The sequence below is a fragment of the Aptenodytes patagonicus genome, chromosome 2, assembly GCF_965638725.1.
Source record: "Aptenodytes patagonicus chromosome 2, bAptPat1.pri.cur, whole genome shotgun sequence".
Taxonomy (NCBI): domain Eukaryota; kingdom Metazoa; phylum Chordata; class Aves; order Sphenisciformes; family Spheniscidae; genus Aptenodytes; species Aptenodytes patagonicus.
Window position 1 is genome coordinate 40597238 of NC_134950.1, and position 17719 is coordinate 40614956.

At 40.1% G+C, this 17719-nt stretch overlaps 1 protein-coding gene across 1 annotated transcript; it reads left to right on the forward strand.

The window, feature by feature from the left end:
- Positions 1-99: 99 nt before the first annotated feature.
- On the forward strand, positions 100-17438 carry GGH (gamma-glutamyl hydrolase). Its single transcript, XM_076329642.1, has 9 exons — positions 100-271; positions 832-946; positions 2235-2285; positions 5501-5585; positions 8830-8968; positions 9837-9943; positions 10046-10136; positions 12006-12143; positions 15348-17438. Exons 1-9 carry the CDS (start codon positions 139-141, stop codon positions 15467-15469), a joined length of 981 nt encoding a protein of 326 aa, XP_076185757.1. The 5' UTR covers positions 100-138; the 3' UTR covers positions 15470-17438.
- The last annotated feature ends 281 nt before the right edge of the window (positions 17439-17719 follow it).

Sequence of the window (17719 nt, forward strand, 5' to 3'; positions counted from 1 at the left end):
CCCCGCCGCCGGAACTACATTTCCCAGCGTGCCCCGCGGCGCGGCGGCGGGCGGGGCGGGGCGAGGCGGGCGCGGTGCGGCGGCGGGCCGGGCGCTGAGCGGAGGGGTTGGTTCTGACAGGCAGCGGGCGACGTGGTCATGGGGCGCTTCGCGGGGCTTCCTCCTCTCCCGGCCGCCACCTTCCTCCTCCTCTTCCTGCTCCGTTGCGCCGCCGCAGCCTCCCTCGTGGTGCGCGGCCGCCTGGCGGAGGGCAACGAGAGACCCATCGTTGGTAAGGGGCTGGCTGGCGGGCGGGGGGGCAGCGGCGGCACGGTGGCAGCCGTGGGGAGGGGCCGGCGGTCCCTCAGCTCCCGGCGGCCGCTCCCCGGGGGTTACCGGCCGGCCCAGGGTAACAGGGCGGCCGAGGGCTGCCTCGCACCCTGCCTTCGCCGTCCCGGGGGAGGGAACGGCTCCCACAGCCGACATGAAACCCTGCCGGTTTCTGTGTGGAGTGGCAGGTCTCCTGAAGCGTAGGTGTGGTTAAAGCTTATAAATAGTGTTACGCTATACATACTTTGTTTAAAAATCTTAAAATAACAATAACTTACTTAAGAGAAGTTGTAGTGCTAAATAGTTAAAGCAGGGAAGCTGAGTCTTAGATAATATGTGTTTGTTTGGTACCTTGTGACAAGGCATCGTAATTGATGCCCCATTGTCTCAGTGTTTGTAATTCTTTCAGTCAATAGATGTAACCCTGTAACATGGCATACAGGAAATCGGAGTTTAATTTTTCTTTCGGTGCGTAGCATTGGCTGTTCGTATAGGGCTAACTTTCTTTCTTGGCCCCTTCAGGGATATTGTCACAGGAATGTCACTTTGAGAAGTTCCACAAATTTGGAAATTCTTACATTGCAGCTTCATATGTGAAGTTTTTGGAATCTGCCGGTGCCCGAGTTGTGCCAATAAGGTAGATTTTTATATCCTTACAAGTGGGTAATAATTGTTTAACGTAAGGGTATCATCTTAAAGGCACAGAAAGCAGTTGTGCTGCTTTTCTGAGTGTTTAGAGCTCCTCAAAGACTATTTGAAGATGCCACAATTTGCATGGAGTTTTAGAAATCAGAACAAAAGCAGACTGGAACATGTAATTTTTAATATTACTTCTTATGATAGTAACCTTTATTTGAAAAATACTTTTTTTTTTTTACCTGTAAAATCACCCTCCATAGTTCACATCTGTGGTTTTTGAATTTAGTTATATTCAGTCTAATGTGTAGCGCCCCACAAATGCACATAGGTATCTAGATACATATATACATACTATCTTTTGTCACATTCTGTGGTCCTAGAATTCAAGTAGTGGAGGAAGGCTATCGGTACTCCTTGAAGAAACCAAAGTCCAGTTCTGCTCAAACTATGGGTCACTAACTCCATGTGTTGTATTTTGGTTGTTGGGTAAAAAGTCGCAGAGTAAGTAACAGAACTGACAATACTTCATAGCCAACAGTTAATTATAAAATAGTAAATGCACTGAAATCAGATGTTAAAATGATAATGGTCAGAACTTAAGAACGATACTAATGCAGCTGCAGAAAATCACAATAGGATGTATCTACACAGTCCAATAAGAGCACCAGTTAAGTGCCTGAATTAGAAGCCAGTGTTCCTCACGTAGCTGGTAGAGCTTTCAGAATGTTTGCTTATCAGAAGCTTCATCGATGAATGGAGGCTTCTAGTTCTGGCAACTAAGTTAGATGCAGCAAAGCTGAATGCTTTCAATATACCCAGTGTATCAGTTCTACATGAGTGTAGCTGTCATACTGATTTGCTGGTGTTTTGCTGATGCTGAGGTCTTTCTCATCTTTCCACCTCTCAACGATATCTTTGCTGAAGAATGGGTGTGACCCACTGTTTGCAGCTCTGCCCTTCTTGGAGTGAACTGGAAACCGGAGTTGCCGGTCCGCAGGAAATAATAACCATGCCATTCAAGTAAATGTTAAATTTAACGAGTGTCTACAAAGGGGTCTCAGAGTACCTAATCCTGAACTGTACCTGACAGGGCCCTATTTTCAATCTTGTGGATTGAGCTGTTTCAAGTGAAATGTTTCATTTTATTTGGGTCTATTTTATTCTATTTAAAGCATGTTTTCTACATATTTCCTGTGTCTCATGTTTCTGTTCAATAACGATGATATTTTTGTGGTTAAATATGTATATTCCATATGTATTCTGTAACTATTTTCTTGGTGTTTTAGATTAAATCTTTCAGATGAAGAATATGATAAAATATTCCACTCTATTAATGGGTAAGTTTTGAGCACGGATTTTCTGTTGAAAGATGTGGTAGTTCTGGTTTTGATCTCTGCTGTATTCCCAAGAACACTATCTTTCTATTCTCTTGAGAGGTTGTGCTGAGCGCTCGCTGCAGACATGTGAATATGTTCTAAGACAGAGAGCGCACTGTTTCATCCGATGTCGGTCTGCTTCCTTTTCTTCCTTGAGGAGCACGTGTCAGATAATCTGTACCAGTGCCAAGGCTCATCTTGGCATTCTCCTGTGTTTGTCTTCAGGCAGACAGAAGTGGCATTATAGCGGTTAACAATTTTACAAGTGAAATAGCCCAGTTCCTCTTTGTTAGTTTTTTCCCTCTTCCTCGTTTGAGTGATCACCTTAATTTTGATATTTAATAGCACTTGCTGGGTGTTTCATCCCTGTTCCTACCCTTTCTTCCCTCTTCCAGTCCTCTCCGTATCTCCTGTATCATAAAAGTTTCTAATTTCCAGTCTCTTCTACCCTTTTCTCTATGGGTGCTTTCTCTCTTGCTACTTGAATGGCCCGTCTTGCCTGTCACGATTCTGTGGCTTACGTCTTTGTTAGACAAATGTTCTAACTTTTCAGTGACCTATGGCAGCTGTCCACCCATGTGTTCTTCCTACATTTTAAATGTGGGATAATGTGATCTAATTTAACAAATTTTAGCTGTGGACTAAGCAAAGTCAAAACCTTTTATGTTTGCCTTGTGCTAAAAGTACACTTTAGAAGAGTTAAATCAGCTGATGCTACACTTCACAGGCTTGATTGTATGTGAGCCCACAGCATGTGATTGGGCTACTCGTAGTCATGAGATGAGCAATCTTAAACCATGAATATTTTTGTTAAGCTTATGCATGTACTAGAATGTTAATCAACATGTGTAGAACTTGCAGATTTAGACCTGTGGCTGTCTGGGAAGAGCATTTTCCTCTTCTGCTCCACAGTATGCCCTGTACTCTAAGACGTGGGTCTTTACAGTCTTGCAGTATAAGCAAGTATAAGACAGTGACACTTTCTCCCCTGTGGCTCCTCATGTTGGAGACAAAATGAATAATTTCATCCCTTTCGCATGGCTGCCAGCCTCTCTTTGGTTGCCAGAAGGACTTTCACCAGTGGGGTCTCCCACTCTTTCTACCTCGCCACCTACCTCAATGCAGAAGAGGGTGTTAGGCAAGTAGATCCGGTTCCCTTATCCTTCTGTCTTTGCAGTGACTGGCAGTTGGGTTTGTGCTATGTAGGTGGGTAAGGATGGTCTATATTTCCTCTTGTTGCCCTCCACTGTCAGCTAATGGCTTCCACAGTATAGCTGTGTATAAATAACAAATAAGATCTCTGGAGGGAAGGACTTTCCATTCTGTGGAAACTTAGAATAAGAAAGAGGCACATTGATCTTTCATGTTGTAAGACCTTAGCTCCAGGTTCTTTGCAGTTGGAAATTATTTATTATTAAATGTCACCTTCTTAAAATCATGATATTTACTATAGTAGAGACAGAATTTTATGAATATAGCAACATACTCCTGAGATAGCCTTTGAAATTCACAGTGAACATTATAAGCTCTAACCAGTTAGAGATACTGGAATACAGGTAGTTACATCTCAATCTGCTTATGACAATGTCAAGCCATTATCACTGCTACTTAATGGGTTACTTCCTTTTGCATTAGCAGAAATGACAGTTGTTTTTCCTAATTAGTATTGGCCAGTTTTTGGTTTGAACAAAAGGAAAAGGTGAAGTGAATTTTCTACCACTTCCAGGTAAGGATTGCCTTATTTGTCTAACTAGATCTCTGTAGAAATCTATAACCTGGCCTGTTTTGAAAAATACCTTCAGCTGTATTCATTTTCTATATTGGCACTGGAGAGTAATCTGATTTATATTTTTGTGAACACCGCTCCACTTTTCCGCCAAATACTTGGTGGCTTTTGTATGACCCTGTGCATCATTCACCTTAAAATAAACCTAGTCACAAGGGTTTAAACACACACTCGCTCTGCAAATGCGTGGGATCATTTGAGATGTTAGTTATTTCCAGCTGTTTGTTAGTATCTCACTGATACAGGTTGCCATTTCCAGAGCACAGAAATGTAGAGGAAATCCTTCAGCCATTTTGGTAAAAAATCAGCAACTGATGGATGTGGCTTGAGTAAACCGAATTGAGGTTCTGCTGCAGCAGGTTAGGGAGCGCTGACACATTCAGTTCTGTCAGTTCTGCGGGTACTGTTCCAGTTACAGCCAGAAGAGACTTCCTTTATTTCATGTTACTGTCTCTGATGGTACTTGATTACTTTCCATGTCATCACGTGTAGACGTGAAATCCCTGCTAGACTATACTAGCACTGTGTCTCTTTCTTTTGTGGTGTTTGGGTTTGGGGAGCCACACAAAGAATTGCCATTGCTGATTATTTTTTGTGGTGGAAAAAGATTGTGCACTATTTCTTTGAAATTGTCTCTGAGATTGCTTTGTCGTCTTCATCTATATTAGATCCTGTGTGACCAAAAGTTATGGCCAAACGTACTTTTTTTTCCCTTTTAATGGGAACTTTTTGATCTGTGTTGTCTGCATAAAGAAGGTCACTCTGCCAGGGCCACAATTCTTCTTCACTGAAATTGAACAGGATGAATTAAGATTGGGGCCAGGTTTTTAAAGTGGTAGGGAGAGCCAGCTAAGAGTCAGGACAGGATTTGACAGTCATGGCACACAACCCTTTTGCGTACCAGCTGGAATTTGTAAGTTTTGTGTAGTTTCTGTTTATTCTTCTCTTCCTTACATTGCATGAGGCTCGGTCATTACTTTGTGATAATAACCATTCTTCAGTAGAAGAACACTAAGATTTAGGATATGATTTAGTTAAAGACTTAGACACCTAAACTTAGCTGTCTGCATGTGCACTAGCTGTCTAATCTAGTGCTAGTTGAGTGCTAGTCAGTACAGCCCGTGGAGCCTACAGGGTTGTTCAACCTACCGACCAGTTAGGTGTCGGCTCTAAAAAAACCTATTTGACCCTCCATTGACTTTTCTGACTAGATCCCTGCTGTCCGTAATGGAAGCTTAGATGCCTATCTGTAGATTTCTGAAATGTAGGTGTCTTTAACCTAGACCTGAATCCTCTCCTTAAAACCACTATCATACCTTTCTCTGTGTACGTTGTCCAGGTTTTAGTTTGATCACCGTTGCTAATCAGATTCTTGGATGTTGCCTTTCAGGGTACTTTTTCCAGGAGGTGGTGTGGATCTTAAGACTTCAGAATATTCCAGGGTTGCTAAGATATTTTACCACAAGGCATTAGAGGTAATTACTAAGGAACAGACTGTTCTTGTTATTGTCACTGTTCAGAGATCAAAATGACAGGGAGGCTCATATTTTCATAGTTTTCCATTGGCATCCAGTGTGTTAACTGTAAGCCTGATAATAAGTAGCTCATTGCTGGCTTCTGCATAAAAAATCATTTAATAGCTTAGGATTCAGACTTCTGACACCCTCTCCTGCTATATGTTGTGTCATGATCTTAAACTCCCAAGTTCTTAAGGTGAGAACAGTATCATTTATTCATTGTACCTGGGGTTTTATGGCTGTGTGGAACTTGCAATAAAGTAACAATAACGCCTTCCAAAAGCACAGAGTATCCATTGACGTTAAATGTTGAACAAAGATATACATAAATGTAATCATTTGTAGAAGTCTTATAACTAAAGTTTAGACTCGGAAGGAATTATAGAGAGACTCTCAAATAAACCAATTTACAGTAATATAACATGAAGGCCTCCCTTTGCATATATATATATACACACACTTATAGGTAAGTAGATTTAAATGTATCTTTGGAGGTGCGGATGAAGGATCTACATTAGCATGTTATACCATTTCACCTATTTCTTTGCATTGGTAACTGTAAATATAGCAGATTTTTAAAGTAAACACTAGCTTAATTTATAACACGAAAAAAGGTGGGTAGAACACTTGAAAGGTTATATTAATTAATTTTTTAATATTTATATGATCATTAGCTTTCTTAAGAAAAGATTGAATTTCTGGGAAAGCTGTTTCTTTCAAAGAACATCAGGAAGGCTCTGAATCCTTATTGAAGATTTAATTCTCTTAGAGCATAAGAGGTGGGTTTTTTTCAGACAGTAATCAACACATTTTGAAGTAAAATTTGCATTGTGAAAAGGCACGGAGATTCACTGAGCTTTATGTACAATCCTTATGATTTATTAGGGATCTTCTGTATTCAAATCGAATAAAATTGTAAATTTTCTTCCTTTTTTCCTCTTTACTGGTTTTATTTTATTTCCAGCTAAGGTGGATTAAAATTGTCACAGAAGTCATACTTTGGAAAACTTTGCCCGATTCTAGAGGCAGTTATGAGTAGTGCTTAAACTGTTACCATGGTAGAAGTGTTCATTGGCAGTGAGGAATTCCTCTTCTACCCTTGCTGCTGACTTACCAGTAGCAGGCAAGGAAAGCGCAGGCGGTGGCATTCACAGGACCAGTCAGCTGCTCCAATTCAGTAATTAAGTTTCCTACTCTTCAGTCCCCGTGGCACCAATGTTGTTATTCTTTTGTCCGTCTTTATTCGTGGTGATCATTAGTCTGTCGCCTTAAACCTGAATCTTACAAAGACTATCTCACTTTTATGTGAGACAATTAATCTCATTTGTCTCTTTGAAACTGTGTGAAGTGCAGCCTGTGTCTTGGTATTCAGTACTGGGGCAAGGGTTTCTTGTGGTTTGCGGTACTATTACGAAATTCCATTGACATTTCACAATGATTAACTGAATTGCATATGTCATAATTTTATGATCAGAGAGACAGGTTTATTAGATGGTATGTGTACTTCAGGTGAGTGAAAGGCAGAAAATAATTTTCAGTTCATCATAGGTAACCCTTACTAATAAGTTGGGGGGTTTCTCTGTGCTATTTGTGATGATTTTGTGTTTTGATTTTCATCTTTTGAGACTTAATTAGTGCTATAAAATATTGGTAGTTTTACTAAAGTACGGTAAGCTACAAAATCAAGAGTGTATTAGCAGGTACAGAATTGACTGAATTTTAAGTTTTTTTAACACATATGAGGGCTCCTTTTCTCTTCACTTTCAAATGTTCACAATGAGAAATGACTTGGTCTGACTCTGCTTTAATATGAATAGAGGATGAGAAATGCTAATCCCTATCCAAGACAATAGAATCTTACTAGCTAGGCAAAAACCTAAATGAGATACTGTTTTCCAGCTTTTAAGTTAGTTTTTAAAATGTGATGTCTTGGGTGTTGTTTAATATATGCTTAGCCTCCAGGCTAATGTTTGTTTAAAAAAAAAAAGGGGGGGGGGGGAGCACAAAATGTTTATGGTTCAGTTGTAATAGTTCTGAAACTGTTTTGCCTTTAGTGGTTTTATTCCTCACTTACATGAAAGACAGACGGTGGAGCTGCAAGTCCTGTGTCTAGCCATGCATGACGGGTGGTCATGAAGACTCTGCAGTACTATTAGCCGCCTTTCTGTAAATCTTCCATGTTTTCCTCTGAGAAGTAGTTATATGGGCTTTTATGACCATACTATCAGTAATGCAGTAGGGTAACATTTTTATTCTAAGCCTGTAATTTCAGCTTTCTCAAAAATGGCTTTTGAGCAGCAGCTCCTTGGGGGAGGATGTGTGATGTGGTATGCATAACTTAAAAGTGTTTAGAAACAAGTTAAGAAAGACTACTCAGATTTCACAAAAACAGGAGTTCTGAAACATCCCAGTCTTTAACATGCACTTGCTATCAGGAATAAACCATACAAAAATACAAATTTCCACTGTGTGTATGCGCTGTGCTCAGTTAAGTGACAGGAAGCTAGTTGTATTCTCTTTTTGCTTTCTTCTCTTGTTTTTGTGCTTACCTGCCAATTTTTATTCTTTTGAAAATGATTGTCACTTTTTTTATGTTGCTTAAACTCAAAATTTATCTTTCTGGAACACAGGTCCAAACCTGCTAGTTAAACAAGCATATAAGTATGTCACTTAAGACAATAGCCATGCTGGTAATAGGATTTATGTTTTCTTAATACAGATGGGTGGGCACAGGCGTACGGACATTGCAAAGGGCCCTTGCTATGTGATCATAACACGCTTCATATAAAAGTAGGAATTGTAATGAATAGGCTTTCCCTCAAAATGGTGACAGTTTGGTTTGTGTCCCTTCTTATGATTGCCTTTTTTATAGAAAGGTTGTCATTTTGTGGTTTCTGTTTAGGCTGCTCTCAACATTACTTACTCGTAGAACAGAACAGTCAAATGAATATCAACATTAGGCTCAGTTTACTGCTTCAATGGGCATCCCCTAGCCTTCATATTTTAGGAGAAAACCTAAAGGAGGCTGTATTTGTTTCAATTGTAATTGAACTGTTACAATTCCTCTGGTAGCAATTTGTACTACTGTAGTAGTTTTATTTCTCACCTACACAAGAGAAAGCAAAAAGAGTAGGATGCTCTCTTCAGTCTTTCTGTAAATCTTCAATACTTTTTCCTTATGTTGTTGCTTTTTATTTTGAAGGCTAACGATAAAGGAGATTATTTCCCAGTATGGGGAACATGTCTTGGACACGAAGAGCTTACGTATCTCACAAGTGGCAAAGTTTTACTTGTTAATACCAAGACAGATGGTTTTGCACTCCCTCTGAACTTTACCTCAGGTGAAAAATCCATTACATCTCATGTCTGAGTTTTGCTGAGAGGTGGTGTGTTTTGTTCTTGACAAATAGGCAGGGGTGAATGTTTGGGAGGTTTCTGATGATTATCTTCTTAAATTCTTTCTTATTAAGTTGCCATGACTGTTTTCATAAAGTCAGTGCAAGTCTATCACTTCTAAAGCAGAGATGTGAGCACAAGCCATTTGAAGCAATCAGCAGTCAGCAAAAAACACAGTTGTGGCTCTTCGAGTCATTTGATAATTTGGACCTACAAAAATAATGTGGGTTTAGGTCCCTTTTTGTTAACCAAGTTGAACAAAATTCACGGGTCCAAAGCCTATCAAAGTCAGACAGCGGGTGATTTTTAAATTTTTCAAACTGCATCTTTCCTAATGATGAATATTAGCATTGCTGTCCCATTTGTACAGTATTGAAATCAGAGAGATCCCTTAAGACAGAGCTGTGCCACTTAGTAACACTGGTAAAATGTGGCCTCTGTTTATGCTTTATCCTTTAATTTGTGAGTAATCCATCTGCGGACCATGTAGCATTCACAAATTCTGTCCTTTATGCTCACTGTGAATGGAAAGGTCACTGAAATGAGTGGCAAAGAATGATGCTTATTTTAGTGAGGTAGCAAAGTTGGGTCCTCTCTGTGTCAAGACTGGAGAACAGTAGTAACAGCATATTGGAAACCTGTTGTAGTTATTTCACTGATTTTCCTTGCAGTGTGTTCTAAAATCATAAAGTTATACTACAGAAAAAAGTTTAATGCAGTATTTTATTAAATTTGTCTCCTGTTCAGTATTAGTCCATCTGCTAGCAGCTTGGGTAATGGACAATATCCTTTTTTCATTTTTCTTTGTAATAGCTGCAAAAGACAGTAGATTATTCAAGAATTTCCCTGATGATGTTTTACATGCGTTTGCTACTGAGCCGTTGACATCAAACTTTCATATGTGGAGCCTCTCCATGGAGGTATTTGATTATTTTATTTCCTGAACACAAACGCATTTGCTCTGTTAAAACTAGAAATAAATGAGCAAATAACATATCTTTTTTTCCCCCTCCTTATCACAGAATTTCACAAAGAATGAAAAGCTTCGTAATTTCTATAAAGTTCTGACTACTAACACCGATAATGAAGTGGAGTTTATATCTACCATGGAAGGTAGGGAAATGAATTTCTTTTGTAAACTGTGACTGTAACAAACTAGTTCTTTAGAGGTGTTGTGGCATTGCTGTTAATTTGTACTGCAAGCTTGCTGTTAAAATAGCAGGGTGAGCATCAGCGCTGTTGGTGCTCTGGCTGTGAGGAACACGCTCTGTTTGCAGGGATATTTTGAGTACGTATCTGTGAGCCTAATTACTTACTTCTCTCACCTGCTGTTCCCCTTCCAGATACGCTGTTACATTTTAGTACTGGAATATTTGAGTGCAGTGATGCACTCATCCTGTAGTAGTTTAATCCCTCCGCAGTGCAACATGCCTCTGTTGCACCTTGCTTTCCGTCTGTCTGCTTATGCTTGCATTCCTGTGATGCTCTGTATCTGTTTGCTGTGTGGTGACATTGAATCGTATACAATTCAGGGTACTGAGGTAACAGCAATATCCCTCATTACTTTAGCAGCAATACTGGTAATTGCCCCCTCCCAAAAGCCTTTTGCATTACTTATCTTGTGTTGCGTATGTTTTGCACCAGGCTTGCTCAGCTCAAGAAACAAGTTAGCTCTTTTAGGGAATGGTTTATCTTGATCAGTGCACTACTAGCAGCTCTACAGTAAGGCCCAGCTGTCAGCCCATGGGATTCTTCTGTATGGCATACTGTCTGTCCTTCAGAAGAGAAGAATAGCAGTTTGATCAGAAAACCTGATTAGGCTAATGACAGACATCTCCCATGCCTGCAAGTGGTTTATCACAGAGCAGTCATCAGCTGCTGTGCTGCTATTCTCTGTAAGAGAGTTGAGGACTGACTTCCCCCTGCGTGTATCAGGCCTGGCACAGAGCAGATGGGAGCTGCCCCTGGATTGACTGGGCCTTCAAGGAGATTGTAAGACTTGGATCTGTCCCATGGAACTGCCAGGGATATCCTGTGTGGCTGTGAATATTGTACATTGAGTGATGCTGGCAGTAGATAGGAAGTTTTGAGGCTGATACACTTGTAACATTATTTTTTAGTGTATATATATATTAATTCTGAAATGAATAATCAAAAAAGTGATGTACAAAAATCTTTTTGCATGGAATGAGACCCTTCTTTTACAATATCCATTTCTTTTCCTTCAGTTCTACTGCGACTTTAACAGAGTTTCAACTTGCTGTTGAAACTTTTGTGAAACTGTTGATAAGTGAGCGTCGTGGTTTAACCTCAGTCAGTCAGCAACTGAGCACCACACAGCTGCTCGCTCACTTCCCCCCCCACCCCGACCCTGGTGGGATGGGGGAGAGAATTGGAAGAGTAGAAGTGAGAAAAACTCATGGGTTGAGATAAAAACAGTTCAATAATTGGAATAAAATAATAATAATAATAATAATGTAGTAGTAGTAGTAATAATAATACACAAAGCAAGTGATGCACAGTGCAATTGCTGACTACCCGCCGACTGATGCCCAGCCAGTCCCCCAGCAGCGGCCCCCCCGACCAGCTTTCCCCCAGTTTATGTACTGAGCATGATGTTACATGGTATGGAATGTCCCTTTGGCCAGTTTGGGTCAGCTGTCCTGGCTGTGCCCCCTCCCAGCTTCTTGTGCACCTCCAGCCTTCTCAGTCGGTAGAGCACGGGATGCTGAAAAGTCCTTGACTTAGTGCAAGCTCTGCTTAGCAACAACTAAAACATCGGTGTGTTATCAACATTGTTCTCATCCTAAATTCAAAACACAGCACTGTACCAGCTACTAGGAAGGAAATTAACTCTATCCCTGCCAAAACCAGGACGATGAGGTATTTTTGTAGCTTATCCTTTGAGTTTCTTTTGCAGTAAGACTAAGCACATAATTCTTAAGGCGTAGTCCTTGCTTACGTGCTTTGTGTTTGTTGCAGCATACAAATATCCAATTTATGGCGTTCAGTGGCATCCAGAGAAAAGTCCTTATGAGTGGAAGAATTCACCAGGCATTCCACATTCCCCATCAGCTGTAAGAGCAGCATATTATATAGCTGACTTCTTCGTTAATGAAGGTAAAAAGTTTGTTATCTATAAATGTCATTTTTTAGAGTGAAGCATTAGTGAAAATCTTTGAAGACGACAGACCTCTTTTTCAGCTGTCAAAGTTCAGTACCTCTTACTGCTTTCTGAGAAGATTACTCTGCAAGCTTTATAGGCTTATAAAAAAACAAGGGTTACTAGAAATAGAATGGCTTAGTCAAAGTCACATCAAAAGGCCAGGCATTCCACGAACTCTTTTCAGTAGACTGGCTCAAAAGCATTGTTTGTGCTGTGACTTTTTACCATTTCGAATGGTCACTGTAACATTTTAGCCTCCCTTGCACAAAGACAATGAAATGAAAAAAAAAAAATACTCCATTCATAATTCCAGAGGTTTCTTCAGTTCCAAACCGAGTTACAGTCATTCAATGTATTCTCAGTTTTGCTTGCAAAATATATGCACCAAGATTATAAATACTGCTTGGGCAGTATACGGATGTATCAAAGGGGTGCAATATGGTGCCCAACAGTTATATACTATAGACAGCACAAGAAGGTTTTGAATTTTACAGAGCTTCTGATTTGTTTATTTATACCCGAAGAAGCTGGAAGTAACTAATGTGTAAAATTTTGATAATTTATGACACTTCTGGTCTATTTGCTATAAATAAGGAGGATATAAATATAGGAGTATTTGAAGGGATCAAACTTACTTTATTCCTTTATTTATACTTATTAAACCATTCTGCTGAAATACCATTTTTGTATTTTAACTTGACTATTTATGAAATTGTCTTATGTGATCGATTTGGACTATGCAGAACATAATCAATAACCTAATTGAGTTTGATCTCTAGATTTGATGTCTAATCAAAAGAGTCACCTAATTGGAGAAAGCAGACAGTGCTTTAAAGAAATGCAACTTGTGCTGACCTGGTCAGTGAGAGTGTAGAAATAAAAGTTGTGCTTCGTACAAGTTCAGGGCTCTTTTTTGCATAATGTAGTCCTACTCCATCACGTAAAATTCCTTGTCAGTATCCATAAGATTCCTGTATTTTAAGAATTTTGATAGGGTACTTATGGGAGACTAAGACAAAAATAAAGGGGAAAATAGGAGAAAGTATAGTATGAGTCCGTTTTTTCTTTTGTAGTCTAATACTAGAATGCAGCATGTTTTCTAGTTTTGTTTGCTACATTCTCTAGTATCTGTCTGCACACTGTATTACAGGCAGAAGTAAGCTTGCTGAGGCCATTATCCAAGTAAATGTGGCAAAATAAGTGCCAACTCTGCTTGTAAGTCCTGTTGAGACACAGTGCATGTGAGTTCTTTTATATATGTATACACATATAATGAGCTTGTGCGTAGTACCACACAGGTGTGTCACGAGCTTTTGGATCTGTTTACCTTCAATTCTAGTAGAGCAAACTTGTGTCAGCCAGCTCTATGTGTCTACCCCCATCTCATATACCAAATTATGAGTTACTCTTCATTACCTCCCCAATCTATGTACAGCTGCTCCTACCGAGTACTTCATATCATAATGTTGCAATGAGTAATTGATGTTTTTAGCTAATGTAAGGCAGAATGCCTTCCTTAACTTTGAAAATAAACCACAGGGTGAAAAATGTAAGCTGTTTTCAGCTGGCAAAAATATACTCATCTGTGATCTCTTAATAACTAAACCATTCTACTGAAATATCATTTTCATATCCATCCGTTGTTAATTTTAACTTCTGTAGAGTTGCCAACATGATAAACCAGGCAAGGATTCAGTTTTTATTGTCCTCACAAGCACAGTTCATGCTAACACTGCAACTTTCAGTAGGCTGATACTCTCGTGCATTTCTTTCAGTATTACAAGTACTGGTATCTCTGGTAGATACTGCCAGTATCTCATGGATAAATATTTTTGTACAATCTTGGCTTTAAATTAATAATTAAATTTCTCCCTTCCCAGTAATAAAATATGCTGTAACCAGCTTTCTGAAGATGTATCTTCACAGCTCTTCACATACAAGTTACTGTAATTCCATTTGCTGTTATGCTACATAGAATAACTTACTTTGCCAAGAAAGATACTGTCAAGGAGGTGTGGTGGGTTGACCCTGGCTGGATGCCAGGTGCCCACCAAAGCTTCTCTATCACTCCCCCTCCTCAGCTGGACAGGGGAGGGAAAATATAATGAAAGGCTCATGGGTCAAGATAGGGGCAGGGAGAGATCACTCACCAATTACTGTCACGGGCAAAACAAGACTTGACTTGGGGAAATTAATTTAATTTATTGCCAATCAAATCAGAGTAGGATAATGAGAAATAAAAACTGAATCTTAAAACACCTTCCCCCCCACCCCTCCCTTCTTCCCGGGCTTAACTTTAATTCTGAATTCTCTACCTCCTCCCCCCCCAGCAGCACAGGGGAACGGGGGTTGTGGTCAGTTCATCACACGTTGTCTCTGCCGCTCCTTCCTCCTCGGGGGGAGGACTCCTCACACTCTTCCCCTGCTCCAGCATGAGGTCCCTCCCACAGGAGACAGTTCTCCATGAACTTCTCCAATGTGAGTCCTTCCACAGGCTGCAGTTCTTCACGAACTGCTCCAGTGTGAGTCCCTTCCATGGGGTGCAGTCCTTCAGGAACAGACTGCTCCAGCGTGGGTCCCCCGCAGGGTCACAAGTCCTGCCAGCAAACCTGCTCCAGTGTGGGCTCCTCTCTCCACGGGGCCACAGGTCCTGCCAGAAGCCTGCTCCAGCACGGGCTTCCCACGGGGTCACAGCCTCCTTCGGGCATCCACCTGCTCCGTGGATCCACCCTCACACCATGGGATCCTCCATGGGCTGCAGGTGGATATCTGCTCCATCATTAACCTCCATGGGCTGCAGGGGAACAGCCTGCCTCGCCATGGTCTTCACCACAGGCTGCAGGGGAATCTCTGCTCTGGAGCCTGAAGCACCTCCTCCCCCTCCTTCACTGACCTTGGTGTCTGCAGAGTTGTTTCTCTCACATATTCTCACTCCTCTCTTCTGACTGCTGCTGGTGTTGCGCAGGGGTTTTTTTGCCCCTTCTTAAATATGTTATCACAGAGGCACTGTGGCATTGGCTCTGTTGGACATAGAGGAAGCTTCTAGCAGCTTCTCACAGAAGCCACCCTTGTAGCCCCCCGCTACCAAAACCTTGCCACGCAAACCCAATACAGGAGGATAACAGTAAAGTGATCTGTACTTTTACAATGTTTTACAGCCCGGAAGAGCCTGCACCATTTCCCCAGTGAAGATGAGGAAAGAAAAGAATTGATTTATAATTATACTCCAATTTATACAGGAACATTTTCTTCATTTCAGCAAATCTATTTTTTTGATTGAGTATCATGTCAAAGGTGCAGTGTTGCTATTTATAAATGGAATTATTTGCCAGCATTGTGTAATTAAACTGATACAGTGCATTGCACGTGACAGAAAGCCAGAACAGTTCTCTTCCTTTACAATGATTTATCCTATGTTTCTTCTGCACTGTTGGACTGTTAATATAAAAATTTACATTCAATAACATAATAATTATCTTGGATCACACTTTAAGGCAAGCTACAGAAAAATGCATTTTTCTTCCAGGGAAGAGGTCTTGATTATGCTTATAAACTTGGAAGTAATCACTTTAGTACAAGGAAAAAAACTGTAGTCATGTATTTTAAAATATGAGAGTTATCTGTGTAAAATGTTGTGGACTATGATAGCACTAGAGGCTTAGATACATTGCTTAGTAAAATCCTATCCTTTTCAAATGATTTAACAAATGAGACTCTTGGGTTTGTCGTAACTATGTGTATGTAACCAAGTTCTTGACAGGGACTATTTTATCATTTGAAAATTTGACCAAAATAGTAAGGAGGTATGATAGCAAAGGGACATTTTGGCCTAAAAAGCATGTGATATATCCCGTTTGTGAAACTGTTTCTCTTGTACATTCAGCATTGTTTGGAGTGCTTATACCTTGTGAGGTCTACATAAATACGAGGATGCAGTGTAAACTAGGCAGTGCAAATGTCAGGTAAAATAAGTAAGTTTGGAGGGCATAGTTAAGTGCTGATTCCACTTTCTGTTCTTTTCAAGTTCAGTTTTATATATCCTCCAAGAATTTGTCTGAGAGTTACTGGAGTCAGCAGTCAGATACGAGATGCAGACGTCCCTTTCTTTGTATTTAAAAAAGTGTAAACCTAATTTTTTCTTTACGTAGTCTGACTTTTCCTGTAGCTACTGGATAGAACTCTCACTTTTAGTCAAGCGGTTGCCATTAACTTAATAAAGACAGTAGTTTCTTTCTGTCTTGTTGGATAGTCTAATGCAGCTAGAATCCAAACAGCAGATGAATGTATATGAGAAACCTATTAATGTTGACATAATGTGATAATAGCAGTTGCATTCAATACACTGTGATACCTTTTTTCTTTTTTTTTCTTTGCTTTGCTGCACACGTAGTGAAAATTTTGTTCAGTGGTTTTGTGTGGTGTCCAAAAAGGAGCTAAGATGAGACAATCAAATATAACTCTCCTCTATTGCACAGCTTCCAAACTCTGTTAACATCAATAGGGATTTGGAGCTTATGAAGAATTCAGGTTTATACCTCAGCTCTGTTTTGTAGTACCTTATACTCTCAAGTACCATATCTGAATAAAGCTGGTACGTTTCTCAGGTTTTTTGAGGAAAAGACTCTCTAACTTGTTCTTTATCATGAAACAACTGCGTAAGAGAATGTGAAATGCATTAGTTAAAAAAACCATAAGGAAACATTAACTGTGACTACCAGAAAGATACTACCAGGTAATTACAAGCTTAAACACGTGATATTGCAGATTATTTCTACATTTGTCAGATCAGCCAAATTCAGTAAATGGAACTCATTTTTAATATAGGTGTCTTTATTATATTAACTATATTAGCTGACTTCTGAGTAGAACCAAGTGTAAAAAGAGGATTACACTCTACAGTGGCATATAAACGTAGCAGCTAAGATACTTACATACCAAGTCCAGTCTTCTACTTCTTAATCAGGCTGAGTTCTTTGGAATAGCTCTAAGAATTTGCCTAAGTAAGGACGGCAGGATTTAGTCTTAAAACAGGGATCAATCTTGCAAGTGAAATGTCTGCTAACTGCAATGGTAGTAATTAGTTCCTAAGTGTCTAACTATGAGGAATATTGTGTGTAATGTGATGAGAAAGCAGAGTATTTATTATGAATTTGTATGTGTCTTTTCTTTATATCCTTTATCTTGTAAAGCCTTATTTGATGGTATCCATGATTTTTCTATGATACATGAAATAAACTTATTCAAGCAGATGTGTATTTTTGTTCTCTTTTAGATACCATGGATAAAGCTTTAACAGTCATTGTCGTCTTATTTCCATCTTTGACAGTCACAAATCAGGAGGCTACTGTAACCTGTGTCCACTTGGTATGGTCATGTCAGCAAGTCAGGGTCAGGATAAGTGAGATCCATGGGCCGGCACAGACACACCTACAGCACAGCTCAGGCAGGGGCCCGTGCGCAGGGCCTGAGCTTAAATGCACTTAAATGTGGCTGCTGAGCCAAGGGGCAGAAGCTTCCAACAAGGCTGTCC